The sequence below is a fragment of the Madurella fahalii genome (assembly GCF_045866475.1).
Source record: "Madurella fahalii IFM 68171 DNA, scaffold_1, whole genome shotgun sequence".
In the NCBI taxonomy this organism is placed as follows: Eukaryota; Fungi; Ascomycota; class Sordariomycetes; order Sordariales; genus Madurella; species Madurella fahalii.
The window spans coordinates 9,698,648-9,719,067 of NW_027263971.1; the positions used below are offsets into that span (position 1 = coordinate 9,698,648).

A 20,420-nucleotide genomic window follows, 5' to 3' on the forward strand; every position below is an offset into this window, starting at 1 on the left:
TGCTTATAGGTACCTATGATTCGACCTGCTAACCGAATGGTTGGTTACACTGCAGACCCTCAAACGCGTGCACTTTATTGTAGCAGAAGCTGAAAACCTCGGCTCACGGGAATACACACTCGCCCATCTACAAAGCTGGGACCTTCCCTCGAATAGGCTTCTGAGCAACCTAGACAAACCTTTATCCCGAGATTGAATATATCGCGAACTGGCACTGAAACACGAGAGCCAAGATGTTTAAGGTACCTGTGATACCTTCTCAAACCTTTGGTTACCCCTTCTTCTCCTCATGCCCCTTGTTCAGAGTTGAGGGAGAAAATCGGACAGTTAACATGCACACGCAAGCCGGCGGAAAGGTATGTTATACATAACGTCTTGAAGCGACAAACGGCATATGCGTACCTTAATAATCAGAAGCCAAATGCTAGCCCAATGAACCATAACCCGATATGCAGGAAGGTCGTATTAGCAACCAGTCCAGTGCCTTCCGCCCAAGGCTCAGTACCGTTCCCGGCCGAGTTAAACCCCTTCTTATCCTCACGAGTATACCCGCCGGTTCTCGAGATAATCTGGCGGAGTCTTACGTATCGATATCCGTACTTGTCTGCTTTGTAGTCAACGCTTTCTCCCAATTTCAAGTCGTTCTTAAGGAATCGTCCGCCTTGTAGCCGTGGCAGATCGACTGTCCTTCATATAGCAACTTCACCTACTGGGAATTTGGACCCTACATCCACGACATCATGTTCCGTTTCAGATACTACCACCTCGATAGGTCCGGGGTACATACGATTGGAAAGTGCGGATCGTGATGGCTTCCCAATGCTACACACTGCAATGGGCTGCTTGGAGCAGGGACGCTCAGTTAATTGTTCCCTGTTTTTGTTTGTCGGAAACATGCTTGTTTTATCACCCTAATATCGACGACTAGGTACGCGTTCTCATGGCCACATGATCCTTCGTCTTCTTTGATCAGTCCAGATCAGCCTCGGCTCAGCTTCTAATAGATGCTCAACACACAGTACAGCCTTGCTAAAGCAGAAGGGGCAGTTTTTACCGAAGAGCCCAAAAATGGTCCCCTTGTAAGCAGGGGCCTAGAACTGTGACATTTGAATCGGTAATAGCTACCGTCTAAAATTTTGATAGACAGTCTGTCCCTCCTTCCGCTTGGGAATGCTTACATTCATTATTGGTCATGATACTGGCGACGAGAGATGCATGTTCGTAAGATACCTTTACTAGTGAACATCATTGGGGGACGAAGGGTGCGATCGTCGTATGTCGAAACGCTTAATGCTCGTCAGATGACTGCATTTAGGAGACATCCTAGTGCTAGGGCCCTGAAGGATTTCTGGGGATGCTTTCCGCATTCATTTTCCGCATACCATTCCCCTGTTGCCTCTCAGGCTCGAAGGGTCTACTGGTAGTCTCTGCTACTATACAAGCTCTTACAAATGGTCTCCTCTACCGCCTTCCCATCTTCCAAACGTCTCCCCTCATCCCCTTTCAATTCCACACACTATGTCAGCAACCCCGACACTTTTACGATATGGTCTCCCAGCTAAGAAAGCTGTCTAACATATACGACCACAAGATCTTCATATTTGCAGTGATATGGTTCCCTCCTTTTTTCTCTTGTGAACTACTCATGATATTCTTGAAGTGGCGAAACAAGTCAAAGCGCTAGTATGTTCTCAAGCTAAGGTAGGGTGGTTATGGCTTCGCACAGGCGGCCGAGCTCTGACAATAAAAGGAAAACACTGTCGCCAGTCCCTGAATTTGTCACAAATCTGTTACATGGTTTGTCCACGGCTGACAGCACAAAGAACTATAAGAATATGGCTTTCTGGTGGAGCCACGAAGCCAGAGGATAGAGCAATACAGACACTTCTTCGCCTTTCAACGAGGCGTATCCTCAAGATTCTGGCCTGGATCTCGTGTGTGCAACAATGTTGGTGGTGCACATATGTCCGATATTATTGATATACCCAAGTGAACTACTCCTCTATCCAAAATGAGGCAGGTAGCTGGCCCACGCTGGTGTCTCAAACACTGATTCGGGCAGGCGGGCGACGCTGATAAAACACTCCACAACCAAGTAGACCCGTGCCAAGACGTAAAGAACCGTGGATGCAACGAAAAGGGGTATGGTTATCATCAAACTGTTCATATACAAGAGGCAGAGAATGGCGCCCGCAAAAAACCACACAAGCCAGCGCAATGCTGACCAAGCACCGTTAACATATTCCCTTAGCCAGCGCAGCCCACAGGTCAGCAGGGTTGGTCTTCTAGAGGCATCGAAGGCTTTCTGGGAGCACCCAAATAACCCGGGGATGACACCGTACACAATGGTCGAAATACCGGAAATGCGCCAAATAACGGTTTCGACGTACGTCCGAACAGGCGGGCTCCAGGCTAGTAGGTGCAGACCGCTGTACGCCAGCCCGGCAACGAACAAACTCAGGTACACCGCCTCTGCTTCTGGTTCCAAATGGTAGGAGCCTGTCATTGGCAAGTTGTTGGCCCGATCACGTATCTACGAGTGGAACCAGTCGGACTCTTGGAGTCTCTCCTCTGGGGATCGGTTGTCGGGGTATCGAACAAGCATTGGGTACTTTGTATAGCACTCCTTGGCCATGCGGAGGCGCAAAATGTCGGCAGCAGATAGCTCCATAAACTCGCGTTGCAGTCCTAGAATCCCGTTGTTCTCCTGTATGCATACGCACCTGTTGCGACGGAAACCGAAACCGAACAAACTCTGTCCCATATAAAGCTTGAATGTTGCGTCGGCAGATTCCTCAGAGGGCGTGTCAACCTCAAAAAGTAGAGGGGCTCGGATCGGATCGCCATTGTAGCGGGCCAGAAAACCCGAGATTCCGTGGTCATCCCCGTACTGTTTCCCTCTCCGAAAGAAGTGATTCTGGCGCTGGAGTTCCTCGTACGCAAATGCGTGGTGGGAAAGCCTTTGCTGCGTCCACTTCTTCCCGTCAGTAGTCGGCAGCTTGCTCCCCAGTCCTGACCGCATCAACATGCCGGCACACACAATGCCTGCGTCTTGGCCATCAATCAGAGTGGGTTCCTCAATATCCAGTGGTTTCTTCCACCACAAGAAATAGGCGATGAGCGCGCAGATGGCGTAGGCCAACGTGTTAAGTTCCATGAGACTAATTGCCATGCCCAGGGCCATGCGGGAGATGCATTGCGCGGCGAACCAAGAGGCCTGGAGTGTGACGATAGTCTTGGCTAGCTGGTTCGCCTTGCTCTTATCGTTAATCTGGCCCAGTGAAATGTCAGGCAATAGGTGTGGTGCGACCCGAGCGAGTTCGAGAATGCCCGAGCTTGTCAGCGTGACGCGTTTTCGCCTGCCGGGGAGGAAATCACGGCCGTCGCCGATCAGGTCGGAATCGAAAGCAAATCCTCCTAGATATATATTAATCGAACCTTCCCCTGGTCGGCAGTGGGCGGGCGGAAAAAAACATACCCATAATGGCATAGTAGCTGTGCGTCATGGTCCGTTCATTGCTTCGTTTTGTCGTGACGGTTGGACTTGGCTGTATGTTCGGATCAGATTCATCTCCTTTGTTCCTCCTGGACATTCTTGACGCAATGGAGCCTCCTGAAGGCTCAAAAGAGGAGTCAGTTCCCAGTAGTGTATTGTTCTCGTCCCTTGCGCCCATCTCGACGTCCTCATTCTTCACTCGCCCGACCATCCGCCATAACCGCCAAATTGACCTTCCGGTCCTGGGGCACGGCGGGTCCTTCCCCAGTACCTGCTTGATCTTGTCGTGGAGGTCCTTGGCTTGGCGTCGTTGCTCAAATGCTGTCCAAGAGACGATCTCAGGGGCGAACAAACCCAAGAGCAGCCACCACATTTTACGTCCCGTCTGGTAAGACGGGAGATACTTGTAGTTGTGACCATGGTGCTCGGGGATGTTGAGGTGAACAGCGGTCCAGACACACAAAAACATCGTGACGATGCATGACGAGAGTAGCCCGTATGTGCCGCGGCCCAAAGGCTCCGGCTGCCATACTGTGTGGTTTCGGGCTGTGCCGAACTCAATGCCCATAGTTGTGGGTAAATGCAACAAATTTGGATGAAGTCGGGGTTGCTACAGCGTCGTGTTCAACCGTGTCACGTCCAAGATTCTGAAGTGAAATAGGTAAGCTCTATCGCTTTTGACGAATGCCCAAACCCTGCCCAATGAGCCCAATCTGTGCGGTTGAGGAGCAAAGAGGTCCTATCAGCGCTTAGACTCGACACTTTTAGTTCACTCCCAGCGGCCTACCAGGGCCAGAGATGTAAGCCACGGTGCTGGACGTGCTGCAGTTGCCAAGTCTCAGAGCAGATGGTCCGCTCCAATCAGGCTCGTGAGAAGTGCAGTTCAACCACTGAAAAATTGTTAGCGCGAGACCTCGATGGGGTCGCTTGGGGAGTGTGCTGGAAAGTCCCAGGCTAACAATGTCTCGAAGGTTGCACTGTATTGACTTTGCTCTTGTGAATGAATTGCCTTGCGAAAATGCGGCGGTATAATTACTAAGCATCCTCTCTCCTTCTTTAACTTATTTTCCCCCTTGACGTATTTTGTGTCATGTTCCTTCCACTGCTTCGCCTCGGTGTGTTTGTACTCTAGTCGGTTCTACGTTAAACCCCTGCTCGGATGGCTCTATCACCCTCGGCTCCTTGATAAAGTCAGGGCAGTCCGAGACGGGGCGGCGAGCAAAGTAAGCGATGGAAAGGGTACGAGGCTGGAAGCAAGTAGATTGCTATGTTATATATACCCACCCTTTCTAGTCAGCGTTGGGCTCGAAGAAGGCGATATATGGGGCAGCGGTTACCTATCTAATTAAGAATTATGAACTGTCTCCTGTCTCTCCTATTTCTGTCTGTATGTTTATTTCTTTGGTCTATATAGTATCTCGGAATCGATTTCTGACGGATATAGGTGGATGAGACATTATAGGAGTAGAGGTTACGCAGCACACACACACGAGGGCAGCGGCTTCTACTACAACCACTATACGGCCGTTCCGGTTAAGGATGCTCGAACAACACCCCAGCGGTAAGTACCCCGGACTCCTGTTCTTATCAGAGAAAACCAACTATCTAACACGCATCACGCAGACTTCTTTCGCGGCAACTCGCCCGCGAGTCGGCTTGGAATGAAGAAGAGTGGGAGACCGGCTTCATCATGCATTGGCTCTTGTTCTTTGTAGCGGTTCTCGACGACGACACCGAGGAGAAGATCATTTGGGTCTGTTCCGACTCTAGGCACGTTTCCCACCACCGAAGATGGAGAGCAATATCTCCCAAACCTGAGGAGAGGATAATGAAGCAGGGGTGGACCATCCACAAGCTACACACGGACAAAGAGTATCGCAGACAGGGATTTGCTCGGCTTTGGTGGAGGCCGCGTATCAGATGGCAAGTATTAACAAGTCCGCGAGAGCTTTCTATAGGAAGCTGGTGTTCGCTGTGACGGAGGCTACTGAAAAGGGCTAGCTTAGGTACTTACACGGTCGTTTCGTGCGGCCCCCTTGACCCTTGTTACGGAAATAAGGGGTTTCCGTACTATCAGGTGGCAATACTCCTTAGGCCGTTAACGGAGTGGAGGAGTATCTAGTGAAGTCTTATAAGCTACTATATAGTTATAAGGTGAAAAAGTTATTCTTTCTAAAAGTAATGTAGAATATCGTAGTGTAGCTGTAATACTACCCTCAGGCTAAGCCTAAACTAGCAACATAGGGTTTGGTCACCTAATAACCCTCGGCGTGAGTGTCGGCGGTCTATAACGACAACAATAGCATTTTCGGCTCGTAAAACGTCACGACCGTCTAAAAATAAACGAGCTCGGTCCCCTGGTTGAATATAACTGGTGGTGTATTGGGTGGAGCGGCGTCAGCTACGCCATCAGTCGCTTGAACGGCACACTGACCAGGAGGTCAGAGGCAAGCTGGTGGTGATTAAAGCGGTGGTATACGGCGTTGACAAGTTATTTATTCCCGGGCTCGATGCAAGTGAGAGCGGGGTTTAGCATTGGCCACACGGTGTACACTTGAACATTGAAGTCAGTAAGATATATCGAGTCGTCCGAATGACAATCTCCTGTTGGGCCGCGGTATCGATGTTATGCGTGAAACCCATTGACAAAACATACTTGGCAGGGCTGCAATGCGGTGATCTGTGACAGTACCGAGGAAATGCTCCAGAAACTCCGGAGTGGTGTTCTGCACCTAGAGATACTTCGAGTGGTCAAGATCCACGGCCGGACAGTTCGTGTAACTCTGCGGAACAGAAATGTATACCTGACATGTGAAATATGCATTTCATATGGAAACCTTGCAGACATGCAATAGTGCAACCTGTATTACCCAAGGTTCACACTCCTTGGTTCGCGTGGTCGCAAAGGTGATCTGAGCCGTGCTGGGGGCCAGAACCAACAAGAACGATGGGTCGTGATACCCGGGGGATTCACCAGTAGACCGGTAACGTGCGGGAACGCATCAAAGAATTGCCATAGGTAATTACGGTTGAATAAATCCACGCCGGCAAGTCGGAAATGCCCAATTAAGCACCCTACTCATATTAATTCAATTCCTACACTTCACCCCGAACCTCACCGACTTCTCTTCGTTTGGTTGAAACAGCACCAGCAGGTTGCTGGCAGCCGACAATGCTCTTCAAGCTAGTGTGGATCGGGCTGCTTGCCGCTCAGGGAGCGCTCAGCAAGCCTCAGTCTAATAATCTTCTTGAGTTCACGGACAAGGACATTGCATCAGGGAAAGCCCTGGCGAAGCTCAGCACCCTTGAGCCTGCGCGCGTGGCTGCGGCGCAGAACCTCTTTGGAGATTTTGTCTATACCCACCTAAGCTAGACCAATTTCATCCACGGCACGGTATATTTCTCACATTCCAGGGTTCTCATCCTACCTTATGATATGATATCCGTGACAGGGTAACTTCCTCCCCTAGCACCGCTTCTTCATCCACACCTACGAGAAACGCCTCGCCGTATGCGGCTACACGGATGCCCTTCCCTACTGGGAATGGGGCTTAACGTCGACTCCCCAAGAGACTTGCCCCTCTTCGACGGCTCCGATACGTCCGTCGGCAGCGGCGGCACGCTAGTACCTTATGGCAATCTAATGGTCTAAATTCCCAGCGAGCCGACTACCTATCTGGCGCTATCCGTCTAGCACGGGCGGCGGCTGCGTCCACTCGGGCCCCTTTATCAACATAACGGTTAACTTCCGGCCGAAGGAGCTATCCCTCCCCGGTACGTTAGATAAGATCCGGAATGACGACGCGACGGTATACGAGCCGCGGTGCATTAAGCGGGACTGGAATCCGTACTTGGCGAGAGTGACTTCCACCTTCCGGAACACGACGGAGCTAATTCTCATGGCGGGCAAGGCGGATATATTTTAGGGGATTTTAGAGAGCCGTTTTACCTGTACCGCCAATAACCCTACTATTAGCGTACACGTCGCGGGGTATTACAGTACATCTTTAGCGGCGATCCTGGCGGGGATGGCTTCCTATTGCCCGCGGATCCCGCCTTCTATTTCCATCACGCGCAGATTGATCGCGTATATTAGATCTAGCAGATACTAGACTTTGAGAACCGACATGTTCACATCTTAGCATGACCAAGTGCCTTGTTTTGGTGATGCCTGCTGACTCGTTGGATTAGAAAGTGGCAATGACCATTACCCCCTGGCAACAACCCCCTAAGCCGTAAGACAACGCTCAACGATCTCATGTAGTTAAACCCTTTGGTGTCTGAAGTGAAGATCAGGGACATGATGAATACGGTTGATAGAGACCACTTGTACTATGTCTAAGAGTAGCACGGCTGTGGCTTTCCTTTCTTTCACTCTCTTCCTTTCCTCCTCAACCAAGGATTTTAGTAGTGTTCAGTAGCACAAATTGCAACACATTTCCGTCAACCTCTTATAGTAATGGGCTAAGCCCTATTGGGGCCTCGGTAACCCTCAGTCATGAATGCGGGGAAGAGGGGTTGCTGTCAGAAAGAGAAGGGTTCTTGAAAGAGAAGGGTTCAGGGGCTTTGGGCTTCTAGTCAGTTCCGCCAACTAGATGCCTGGCACTGCCAGAACGCCAGTGAGCCACAGCCACGGTGTTGACGAAGCTGGATCCTACAGAGGAGTCTTAAAAGACGAAGGTTCTGTCTGAGAGCCAGAACCACAACAAGCAATACAATCACACATCTTTGCAACCCCTGAAAATCCACTGAATCCAAAGTGCAATGCTTCTGACAAAGGAATCTATCTACCGAGCTGGGCTGGCTAGACGGAGACTTCGTGGGCACGCCAGGCTCTCCACACCCATCTATCATCTAATACAAGTCATACGCTTCAATACTGACCAGAAGTGCTGGACGGAGAGCAACCAGCATGGGAACTGTCAAACATGGCAAGAAGACGCGAAGCCTTATGACGACCTACTCGAGGGACAGGGTACTGGGACGGTATCGGACCTGCACTACCGCGCCGAATATGCTGAAATTAACTCGTTGCTTGGCAAATGGCCAGGTAGATGGGCAAAGGACAAGGCTGGGCGGACACCGCTACACTATACCTCTATGACGAAATGCTCTCTTGCCAACCGTATGGCTGTGATGAACGCGCTACTTGATGGGGATCTGTTGGGTTAGGTGTGCTAATGAGGTGATATTCTTGGTTGCTTGACTGTTCTCGAGAGCAGAAGCTCCAGAGAGGCATTAAATACGTGACTGTATGTGTTATCGCATGCGTCCCTCGCTTGGCGTAGTGGGTTTGTTGTAAGGCCGTCGCACAGGAGTGCACCTGGACGCTAAAGGCGTGAGACCTTTTTGAACCGTAACAGACCCCCGCCGCCGGATCGCTTGCCAAGCGCGACACATTGAGCCAAAGGTTAGGTTAACTACTTCTCTCGAGAGAGACCCCCGCGGCTGTTCTCTGAAGCTGCCGCGAGGTTGACGTAGCAGTGACTGTAGACGGACTCCATGAGCAGGCTCCCCGTCTCTGAGTCAACGCTCTAGTCTTGGACAATACATAGAGAGTCGATCCACAGGTATCAGGTGCATCAGGTGCCAGTGGTTGATAGGGCTGGCATCTTGGGTGGTTTTGCTGGCAGTCCTGAAGCTATCGTGTCATTTGGGTGATGCAAGCCTCGGATCCCGTGTCGTTGTAACAGACGGATGTCCCGGATATCTAGGCCCATCCTCTAGTAAAAGCCGTATCCGGTCAGTAAGAATAGGGAAGGGGGGACTCGGGGAGCAACAGCAAAGCCAAGGAAGGGTACGACATGGGATGAGCCTAGAAGCAAGCGCGGGACAAAGCCAACTCGCCTCTAGACAGGACGTGTCAGAGACACTGCACACTGGATTCGATAGAACTGATAGGGTTGCAACTGCTTGATTGGATTGCTTGTGTGATCTGTCTTGTGGTTCTGGCATCCATCCAGAACCTTCTTCTTTATAGACCTTTTCACAGGATTCAGCTTTCGGCAACACAATGGCTTGGAATCACTATTGCGGTGGTGGAGGCTCACTAGCGCCCTGGCTGTGCAGCCCTCCGTTCAGCACCGCGAACCAGGGGCCCCTGAACCCCTTTCTTTCTGACAGATTGTTTGTTTGAGAAAATGGACAATTCAACCTTGGCCTAACGGGATCAGAGACAGTGTTAAAATGGCAGTTTTTTTTTCTTTGCCGTTTGAGCGAAGGAAAGCGCGGCTAGGTGGTGGAGGAGGTGGTGGTGGTGCTGCGAAGGACCCAGTTTTGGGTCCTTGCAACTCCACGGCCATTTTAGACCGTGGCAACTATAGCCGAGGTAGCCCAGAACAGTGACCCCCCCTCCCCCCCCGCTCAGTCAGGCTCAGCCTAAGGCGGCAACTGCACAGTTCTGAAGAAGGAAAGGCGAATTCGTGGTGTCGATTTTAGGGTGGTGTAATGCCTGTTTCTCACTTCTACCAGCCCTTCCATACTATCAATAAGCTTAACGGGTAATTATCTTAGGTACCTACCTAAATAGCGAAAGCTTGATCCCCTTGCATCCCAGACGTAGGCTCTTATAATACCGTTCCTTCTGCTCTCGATGGTCAGTCATACTGCTTTCTGCCTGCAGCGCCATGATTATATCGGTTACCCTCACCAAGTACCCCAATTGAAGTGTTCGAAGATTCTCATGGGTTGGGACGCCAATTTACCCTCCAGTAGGTTGGGGAGCTTATTTCAGCAATGGCCTACGGTATACCTTTTTGCCCGCCGTTTTAACCCCTCGCTGACCGTTATTTCCCCCCCGAATTTGGTGCTCCCGCCGATCGCATGACGAAGGGGACCACAAATAGTTAAGTAGTAGTCCGGATATCGCGGTAAAGCTGAGCGCGGAATCAAGCGCCCTGGAACGGAAGTGAGGTCGAGCCTAGGGCACCGACGGCGAGCGGGCTACGGAGTTTGCTCGCCGAGCGAGTGACGACGCTGCGAGTCTGACCAAGCAATAACAGCGACCCCGTCCGGCGCCGCACTACCGAGCGTGGGTGTAAGGGTGTAAGGTGCTCATCGGACCAAGTCAGCTTGAAAATAGCACGTGAGAAGCCAAAGCGTAGGCTAGAGTAGAGATGTAGACGGAGTTATCCCGGAGATAAAACAGATGAAGCGGCTTGCATACTGTACCGGGCCAGGGTGGGTCTCGGTCATGATGTTGCCATACCCTGACCCTATCGCCCAGCGCTGGCGAAGGCACCGCTACTGGTAAACACAACGCCCAGCTGAGCACCATAATGGCCGAAGTAGGTCATAGTGATGCCTGGTTTTGCGTAATGACGTCACTAGCATTTCTAAATTGCCAGCACCGGGCAATACAGTCTAGGTAATGACTGATCCCCCTTTCTCCTGCTAGGTGCCTACCTGGGTTTTCCCAGCCCATCATGTGTGATCCAACATCAACTTACAAGGTCTTTCCCGTGCTTAATTAGCCGGATCTAACGTAGTTATTAAAAAAGTGGTTTTCCGTTTAGTTTTATTTGAAGGAGTTTGTCATGAGGCTATTTGAAAGCTTTTCAGTTTCCCATCTGCCGATCAGCACCATCGGCTACCTTATGCAAAGATCTTGTACATCAGGTAGTCAAAACGAAATGTCTTAGATCCTACGCCCTTATTGGCCGACCAATGATGAGCCCCGAGAATGGGAGCAGGGCAGACGTCTTCCGCTACGGCCTGAAACCTTCCGCTCCGGGGTAGCAGGCGACAATTAATCTACGCCTGTGCGGCACTGGATAATTCCGCGGTTAGTTTGACCCCTCATCACTATGAGTGCTTCTACAGCGCTGCAACAGACCTTCAGGGAAGGATTATATCTATAGGCACGTGTATCCCGGTTTGTTCTGTTCCATTGTGGCCTGAACTCTAACAAACTGCACTACCGTATTATTTCATGCAAACATGAAGCTCTTCACGATCGGCACGCTCGCCACCCTTGTGCTGCCTTCGCTCGCAGCTCCGAATCCTTCCAAGGACTTGGTTTCCATCGTCACCTTGTTTACAGCAAACAAATGCGCCGAAAGCGAGGACCGCTGGGCGATAACCACACGGATGGATACATGGACCACAAATCTGAAGCCTAACGACGGATGCCAGATTGTCAACAAAGATTGGAGCATTTCGAGCATGACTCTTAACTACCTCTACGAATACTGCAGCTGTAAGTGATATCCCAACGTTAGGTTTCGTATACTCGGTCTCTACATTTAGAATCCGTGACCTGACATGGATTCGATCTAGTCACCGCATACACGGATACCAACTGCAAGGAAAACGGTGTGACACTTCCGGTAGATGTTTGTGTGACGAACAAGGAGCAGAACTGGAAGAGTTTTGCAATTCGCGGGTGCGATCGTGTCAATTAAGAGGGTCGACGGCCTGTGCATTCTCTCTATAGCACCGCTGCGGACGGCATGGAGGGTTTCGCGGTGCTACAATGAGTCCTGTTTTCGGTAGCATTCTGCACCAGGCTTCCTTTCACATGAAATTAGCAATACTCTCCATGACGGCAGCATCCAACTCGGCCCCCATAATTCCACCAGATCGGCTGCTTTCAATCTCGTTGCCACAGCTGGGGGTCATGATACGGCATCGAAATCTGACCGAATCTCAATCACAACCTGCCGAATAGGGAATTCTGAGCAGCGGAAACTGGCCGCCGATGCGCGAGAATGCTTTGTCCTAATCTACATATCTATATTTGCAAGAATGTAAATGGCAGAAAGGGCTGCCAAAGCACACCGTGCCATCTAAAATCTGCGCGTAGAAGATATATACAGTGCCAGTGTAGTAGCGAGCCACAGCCCAGCGCCAAGGTGTTCTCAGCCCCGGCACAAAGGCCACACCCTTTAGATCCTCTGCACGTCCCTCTTCTTCATGTTCCTCTTTCTTTTCAGCCCAGGGCACCTGGTAGGCGCGGCCGAAGCCTGGGTGCTCGTGGCCGGCGCCGCGGGAGGAGTCGTCACCGAGGTAAGCAGCGTCGTGGGAGCGGGCGTCGCCGTGGTGGCGCGAGCCGAGGACGAGGAAGGAGTAGCCGAGTTGGTCGGCGCAGGGCCGGAGCCGCCCGAAGACGAAGGGTTCCAGACGGCCGGGCCGGGAATGGCGTAGCCGGTGAAGCCGGCGTACAGGTTGAACACGATGCTGGGGTCGGCGTAGGTGTAGCCGGTGTTGAAGTCAAAGTTCTCGTCGGGGACGGCGGACCCGCCGCTCGTGACCTCGACCTGGACGCACGACGGGTAGAACTGGGCACCACGAGCCGGGTTGACATTGTACGCCGTGTCCGACTCGTGGTGGGCGAGGAGCTCCTGCCGGATGAGGTACTTGCCAGGCGCGACGGCCGCCGGTAGGGTGAAGTCCCACTTGCCCCTGTTCTCAACCAGCGTCTGGACGGCCCACTTGCCGTTGGAATACCCGTCCTCGGCGATCTTGCTCCAGATGGGCTCGGCGCCGTTGTCCTCGGTGTAGGGTGCAATGTAAGTAATGATGGGGCCCTTGTGGGAGAGGTCGATGATGTCGTCGTCACGGGTATTGTGGTACCACTCAAACGTAATCTTGTCGCCGGCAGCTGCTCGGACAAACGAGGGGGCAACTTTGCCGCCGTTGACATTACAGACGAGGTCGGGGCTGGCAAGGTCCTTCACGGGGGAGTTGTTAGGAGGCGACCCGGATGTAGACGTTACGGCCATCACCTTGATCAATGCCATTGATCCAGGCACCATACATCATGGCGTGACCCGAGACGGAGCTGGCAAAGGCCAGCAGACTGGCAGTGGCGAAATGCATCGTGCTTGTTGTGATGGGAAAGGATCCAAAGAATGACTGCTGTTTTCTTCGCTGGATGGAAGTTGGTAGCCACTGGCTCAAGGAATGTTGAGAAATGAATGTCCAAGGCAACAAGAAACGAGTGTAATTAGGAAGGGAAACGGTGGTGGACCGAGGAGGACAGCGAAGTTTGCCGCTTCGGTGTCTGCTCGAAGGAAGGCAGAGGCAAGCTCTTATGTGGCACCGTGATGGGATGCCCGTTCGTTATAGAGTCCCGTAAAAACCTCATCATCTCGTTCCTCTCGTGCTTGGAATGCTGGAATCGCATGTACAGACAGGTGCCGCTGCGGTACAGATGGTGAGGTCTCGCTTAACACTGGTCTTTTATTGCGCAGGGTTAACATGGACAGGGGACGGCAGCGCTTGCGAGCTCTGGGAAGTCGTAGCCGCGGCAGGACTTGCAGCAGTGGTGCGATTTGGGTGTGTCAGTGATCAGAACCACGCGAGGACCGGGAGGGTGAATTGACAAGCCCAGGATTTGTGATCACGCAGGATCTGCGGGTCCCGAAACCGTGGACGACGGGTGGAGACTCACGCCCCTGATACGGTCCGTTCAGTATTGCTCGGCGGATCATGCCACCAGTTGACGCCGTGGTTTGAGACCGCCAAGATGTTAGCCTCGGACATGCTTCCTCAAGTGAGCTTACACGCATGCACCGCTCGTCACGAACCGTCTCTCCCCCTTCAAAGCTCCCACGACCCCCGCGCGGATGATCGTTTGTTTGCCCGGCGGAGGGTCCAGTGCTTCCAGAACCAAAACGAAGAAGCCGGACACCGGAACCCTGATCCACAATCCAGAATTAGAGGATTTGCGTAGGGGCTACCAAGTTACTTTTGAGTTGTTGTGATGTTGGAATGGTAGTGAGGCAAGCAAACAAGTAATAGCATCGAAGCGGTAGTTACAGGCACATGTGGTTGGTGCTATGGTATATTGGCGGGGTTATATCGCAATGCAGGAAGCCCAGAAAGAAGAACCTATTGGGGCTTAGGATGGGGTTGTCTTGACAGGAGGGACCATCAGCATTATAGATCTCCTTGGATTAAATAGCTTTGTTCGATATCAGTCTAGCGTTCCGGAGCTGGACGGGAATGAAGATCTATTGCAACTCAGTCTCCTTTCTCAGCACCTCTAGGAATGCTTCAGGGTTGCCCATGGCGTTAAAAGACTCAGAAACCTTGACTGAGCCATCGTACATCTCGGCAGCCCTCGTGGAGAGCGCGCCAAGGGCCAGGGGGAAAAAGAGTAACCGAGTCGCCTAAGGGTGACGCTGTCGGAGTGTCGCTCTTCCGGGGTGCCTTAACGAGCTTCCAGATAAGGTGGAGCAGTCAGCGGCCCGTCACATGGGGCTCCGTCCGGCCATTCTCCCTTGTACACTAGTTAACTGTCTCCATTTCCCTACCTGCTGTGGTGGATGGACTCTTCGGACTTCAATACAACAAGTGCACCGCGCCCCTCCCCCCACCCCACCTTACACGATATTTTCACATCACTGTCCCAAAATAGTCGAGACGGTGGAGACACTTGTCTGAATCGCTAAACGTGTTTGTGGCTATGGTGATGGACGAGGCGTTCGAGACGACGGCCGATTCCGTAGAGAGCTGGAAATGGATGGAGTGACTGGCGGCGTCAAAACTCTCCGTCCCCTTTAACCTCGAGCAGCCCTTCAACCACTAGATCCAAAAACTGTGGCCTTATATTTCATAAATTGCCCAACCATGTTTCCCGTACTCTTCTGGGGCCATTTTAACCAAGAAAACGTCTCCGCGAAAACGGCGGCGAAAACCATCGCAGATCCAAGCGGGAACGGACGGGTTTCTCGGCTGACTATCTACGTCAAAGGAGTGGAAAAGGTAATAGGCTCCAGCGCAAGATCGTTGATGGCGCCGTAGAATACAGTATTGTTGGCAAAGAAGGTACTGTTGCCGGAGACGAAGCAGTTGGTCGTGATTTGGCCATGAACCGAGCAGTTCTTTGAGATCATGCCTCTGCCGGAGATGATGCGAGAGATGGATATGACCATTTTGTAAGAAGTCAAGTCTCATTAGGTCGCGACACCTCCAGGCACCGTCCCTCGGCCAATACCGGCGTAAGTCGGGAACATGGAAAAGGAAGCTGCCAGTGCCCGTCACTTCAGGGTCACCACTCGTAGTGAGTGAGATGAAATGAGCGGGGGTGCCGTCGGCCGGTATCCTGACACAAGTAACTGTGGCCGGCGGGGGACTTGGCGATAGCTCTTCTTTCCAGCCAAGGAAGGACCAGATGGATGCCAGCATTGTGCAAGTCGGTATACGACGGCGCAATGATGGGATCGTCGAGGTAGATGGCGGGTTGTCGAGATCGATGGAAAGCACCGAGGTGTTGGCCTTTTCTGTTCTTTTTTTGCTAAAGTCCCCGCAGCTAGGACCGTTCACTGCACTGATAGACGCAAGTCGGGGTCAGAGGGCACGGTTAGACCAGTCGCAAATAAAATATCAAGTACCTTAAGTAAGGTGCCCCAATAATCGCACCAAGTTAATCGCTAATTAAAGGTACTGTACTGTACGCGACCCGAAACCTGAGGACCTCAGGTACCTACTCTACACCTATCAGACAAACCACCTTCTCAAGGCCATTCTGGTACATAAGGTAGAACTATTCAATAGAAAAAAGAAATGGCATCTATTGAATTTTTATTAACTGGGCATGTCCTAATGCTGTGCTCAATTGAAACGGCAAATCCTTCACCTCGGCTGCCGGGATCGTGGTTTGCCGGTGCTCATCAATTGAAGAGGCACCCACGCTATGGATTGCTTATGGCCAACACTTTGCTTCATGTTTTTGGTTCTTCAGCAAGCGTTGAGCTGCCAGAGTCACTAAGCAGGCTGATCATGTTTGGATACCACCCCGTTGGCTTTGCTCAGCGGAGCACCGGTGTGCTGTTTGGAACAAGCAATATTATGGAAAGAGAAAGTGAGCTTAACAACAATCCTATAGGGGTTATGCAATCTCTTTACATCATTAAGATACAACATCGATTATCCAATCTGGGAGTGCTTAACCCTTACCGGTGCATTTTGTATACCGGCACCGGTCGGACGGGAGAGCAAACTTCACCGGAAGATCCAGTCCCCAAAATCCCCCAATTAAACGTCTTCAGACCTTTCCCGCAAACGCACCATCAGTGCCGGCTTATCCCACAGGAGACGGAACTTTGTCTTGGCAACCCAATCGAGTTCCGTGTCGGCAGCTTCGAGATCGAACTTGAAGTGCAGCTTCGCCATGATGAGACGCAGCTTGCACAGGCCCACCCTTGAAATACCTATATCAGCGCATAGATCACACAAGAGATGGCGGACAGAGACTTACGCTTTGCCGATGCAAGACCTAACGCCAAGACCAAATGGTTGGCTTCCGTCCAGCTTATCGGTGCCCTTACCGATCCATCTTTCCGGCCGGAACTCTTGGGGATCCTGGAAGTTGATCGGCGAGCGAGCTGCCGCAAAATAGCTGGTCGAAACCCACGTCTAATGCATGGATTCTTGTCAGCTTCGGCTCCTTGTCAAGCGCGACGGAGAGATGGCCAACTCACACCGCCAGGCAGGAAATACCCGTCCACCGTGTCGCCACCCTCTGGAACAAGCCTTCCGGGCGGCCACGGGACAGGCGCCATGATGCGCATCGCCTCATTCAACACCGCATTAAGATACTCGAGATCCACCGTTGTGCCGGGGTTGATGTCATCAATGCTCTTGAATCTGCTGCGGACCTCGGCTCGTAGCTTGTTTAACACAGCGGGATCTCGCATGACAAAATAGTTGGCCGTGGAGAGGACGGTGGCTGTGGTCTCGGTACCGGCAATCACGAGGTCGGATAACTGTGCGGCCTTGTACTCAATGGAAGATTTCTCCCCTTCTTCCTTCTCCGCATCCAACACGAGGCCGATAATGTCAGGTCGGCCGGACGGGCTCTCTTCGCGCCTGGACAGTACGTGTCAATGATACGGATTCGCCGGGATCATTACCATGGTGACAACCGTACCTCTTCACCATCTCAATACAAACCGCCTCATGCATCCTCAGCTCCTTAATCATGGCCATCAACTGCGGCGGCTTCATCGCCAGCACGAGCTTGGTGATCCAAGGAAACCGCATCATAGCCACAGCCTCTCCCATCGCTCTGGCGCCGTTCTTGAAGAAGGCGGCCCACGGGTGCATCTTGCCGGCCTCAACGGAGTGGAACGACTCACCCAGGGCGAGACTGGTCGCGATATCAAACGACACGAGGCTGAAGAAAAGCGTCAAGTCAACAAGCTTTCCCTCCTTGGCGCGATGCGCAAGCTGGCCGATAAAGATATCGACGGTCTGGTTGATAAGCGGCCACTGCTGGCGGATCGCACGGTCGGAAAAGCCGGGGGCAAGCATCTTCCGCATCTTGGCGTGCTCGACCGGGTCGCGCTCGTTGACGATGGAGCGCGCCTGCGCGGTGAACGCGGCGGCATCATAGGCAGGGCTCTTGATGAAGACGCCGTGGTTCTTCCGGAAGCAGTAGATGTCGCGCCACGAGCTGGTCGTGGTGAAGGAGACCTCATTCGGGGCGGGACGGACCACGGGCCCTGAAGCTGGATGTTAATGGAACTGCCGCGGATGTTCAGACGTTTGCGTGCTGGACACACCGTATTTCTCGTGCAAGGAGGCTATCCATTTTGGATGGTCGCCAACGAGTAGGTGATAGCAATATGGGAGCTGCCCCAAATTGGTGGTCAATACACGCGTCTTGTCGCATGGTTTCAGAGTAAAAACTCACATTAGTGATTGCAGCAATGGTTGGGCCGGGAAACTGGTTAAGACCACTTCGTCGATAGGCGACAAGCTTGACTACCGCGTAGCCCACAATGGCCTGCGCAAAACTCAGCATCAGCCGAGAGACTAGAGCACACCGCTGCCAAGAGAGGGCGACAAACCAACAATGCAAACAATATATAGGACCCCATGATCGTTGCAAATGGATGGCGAACTGTATGTGTCTCGGACCGGGGGGTCGGGCGATAAAGAAGGGAGAGTGTGATGGCTTGGAGATGGAGCGGCCGGAACGAAAGAGGCAGTCCTGTCGATCTGACCAGTTCCGGAGCTGGCCTGGGGTCTGCGGAACAACCCCGCCGATTCTTAGAGTCAGCCAGCCACACCGACCTTTGCAACGACCGAGTGCCCACCACGGCGCACCACCGCCTACAATTTCGCTGCACGTGGTTGGGCAACGACTGGTGTTCCAACGCTGTGAATGGGTACAAACGTCACCATATACATCATTCAGAATTTGTCTCCAGAGGCGACTAACGGGTCGGGGTGCAAAACTCAGGTAATTCGCCCATTGATAGGAGCTAGCGCGAATGAGATTGAGTTCTGCAGCCCTAGTTGCCCAAAGCAAAAGCGCAAATCGGAACAGGCTCGCTAGGCCGATTAATTACAACGATACCTATACTGATTGAATTAGCGCCCTCTAACCTACTAGTTATTACAACACCTATTGCTTAACGGGAAAACAGGTCCCTGGGCATATGAGCCCTCTGGTTAGAGAGCGGGAATACAGGAACAACGTCGACAGGGCCGACCTCCTTACCGGTATCAGCAAACATCGCAAAGTTGATGTCAAGTTACCTCCCACTCTCGGTCGCCGGTCCCGTGAGAATGGACGAGCAGAAGTATCGCTCCATAGGCACCTGAGGTTGTGGGCGGGGAGCCAGAGTGAGGATGATATAATGCCGTTCTGACGTACATTGGACTTGGAGAGGGCGTGATGAAGTTCGGGCTTTGCGACAAACTGAAGTCATGACGGACTTCATTGGGGAGTTCTTAGCTAGGAGAGTTCGAGGCCCCGTTTGTGTGGAGTACTAGTTCCTTTGATCGGTACGGCATCTCCCGGCTCCTGAGCAAAAAGATGCTGCTCACCCAGTCTCTCTTCTGCAATTGGCAGATGTTTTAAGAGGATATAGTTAGATAAACACATTGTCGTAAGCAGCCAAGGAAGCGTAAAGGCAACCTTAAATCAAATCCCAGAAATTCTTGAACCGTTCCGAACAAAGTCCACGCGGCCATCTTTAGTAGCGTCATAACGTTGGCCTTCATCCCCGCAGCTCACTATGATCGGAATCGGGGGTAACAGCACCTTCTAGGAAGGGTGACGCCGATACGGAATGCGAAGAACTGGCAATCAAATACGCAAATGCCTATGGATGAGGAAAGAAACTTAGACACAGACACACTGGCACCGGGCTCCGAAGTTAAATCTCATGGTCTCGGCCGTCCCACACTTTGAGAGAGCGTAATTAATACGCGCAGCGCTCTATTGATTCAGCACCACAGCTTATTTGCCAGTCATGCTAGCTCATTCCAACACTCAGCACATCTTGCCAATGAAGGTACCACAACACGGCATTCCCCCAAATTCCATGACCTGTTACATATTGCGCATGCATTAATCCTATGCGCCGAGGTAGATTTTAACCAACACACTGATCTAATTTATCCGTATTGTCTCCGTCCCTTTTATATACTCCATGGCGGTTCTAATGCCTAAGCTCTCGTGTTACATAAGGACGCCTCCTCGTTAAGGGGATATCGGTATAGATCTTGGGCCATCCGGTCAGACGGATGGAGTCACTTGCTGGGATAGCACTCCGGAGGCTGGATCTCGCGGAGGACCCGGTTGTATTTCGCAACATAAGTAGGGCTGTCTGGGCCGTTGATCCTTAAACAGGACATCCAACTCCACTCCCTTTTCACATTTGTTGCTCGCTCAGTTTGAGAGCGTTCCTTGCGCGAAAGGCAGTCTCCCTCTGATCATATGGAATTCTATTTGCACATTTTGTTTCGACCTTGTTTGGGCTGCAAGGACCCGATATTTTGAGGTGCCTCCTGGCCCTGTCAGTCCTGTCTGTCTTGTCTGTCCGGCTGCAGGCCGTCTTTGTCCTCCGCCTTGTTTTGGTGGGTACGTTGTTGTAGATGTGTGTTTCTGCACTCTTTCCATAACAGGGACAATATGCTAACACCTAAAGTCGCAGGCATCCTCTCCTTGGAAAAACAACATAAC

The 20,420-nt window shown here is 52.0% G+C and overlaps 6 protein-coding genes across 6 annotated transcripts; 2 read left to right on the forward strand and 4 right to left on the reverse strand.

The window, feature by feature from the left end:
• Window positions 1–2,002: 2,002 nt before the first annotated feature.
• MFIFM68171_02614 (uncharacterized protein) lies at window positions 2,003–2,506 on the reverse strand (the record flags this gene model as incomplete). Its single annotated transcript, XM_071058036.1, has 1 exon — window positions 2,003–2,506. One exon carries the CDS (start codon window positions 2,504–2,506, stop codon window positions 2,003–2,005), a length of 504 nt encoding a protein of 167 aa, XP_070914137.1.
• A 27-nt stretch (window positions 2,507–2,533) lies between these two features.
• MFIFM68171_02615 (uncharacterized protein) lies at window positions 2,534–4,064 on the reverse strand (the record flags this gene model as incomplete). Its single annotated transcript, XM_071058037.1, has 2 exons — window positions 2,534–3,417; window positions 3,479–4,064. The coding sequence occupies 2 exons, from the start codon at window positions 4,062–4,064 to the stop codon at window positions 2,534–2,536; spliced, it is 1,470 nt and encodes a 489-aa protein (XP_070914138.1).
• A 2,604-nt stretch (window positions 4,065–6,668) lies between these two features.
• MFIFM68171_02616 (uncharacterized protein) lies at window positions 6,669–6,869 on the forward strand (the record flags this gene model as incomplete). Its single annotated transcript, XM_071058038.1, has 1 exon — window positions 6,669–6,869. One exon carries the CDS (start codon window positions 6,669–6,671, stop codon window positions 6,867–6,869), a length of 201 nt encoding a protein of 66 aa, XP_070914139.1.
• A 4,565-nt stretch (window positions 6,870–11,434) lies between these two features.
• Window positions 11,435–11,898, forward strand: MFIFM68171_02617 (uncharacterized protein; the record flags this gene model as incomplete). The annotated part of the gene is made up of 2 exons (XM_071058039.1): window positions 11,435–11,693; window positions 11,774–11,898. 2 exons carry the CDS (start codon window positions 11,435–11,437, stop codon window positions 11,896–11,898), a joined length of 384 nt encoding a protein of 127 aa, XP_070914140.1.
• Window positions 11,899–12,381: 483 nt separating this feature from the next.
• On the reverse strand, window positions 12,382–13,315 carry MFIFM68171_02618 (cellulase; the record flags this gene model as incomplete). Its single annotated transcript, XM_071058040.1, has 2 exons — window positions 12,382–13,167; window positions 13,208–13,315. The coding sequence occupies 2 exons, from the start codon at window positions 13,313–13,315 to the stop codon at window positions 12,382–12,384; spliced, it is 894 nt and encodes a 297-aa protein (XP_070914141.1).
• Window positions 13,316–16,477: 3,162 nt separating this feature from the next.
• MFIFM68171_02619 (Averantin hydroxylase (Fragment)) lies at window positions 16,478–18,248 on the reverse strand (the record flags this gene model as incomplete). The annotated part of the gene is made up of 6 exons (XM_071058041.1): window positions 16,478–16,643; window positions 16,701–16,858; window positions 16,924–17,311; window positions 17,373–17,952; window positions 18,007–18,076; window positions 18,138–18,248. 6 exons carry the CDS (start codon window positions 18,246–18,248, stop codon window positions 16,478–16,480), a joined length of 1,473 nt encoding a protein of 490 aa, XP_070914142.1.
• Between the last annotated feature and the right edge of the window lie 2,172 nt (window positions 18,249–20,420).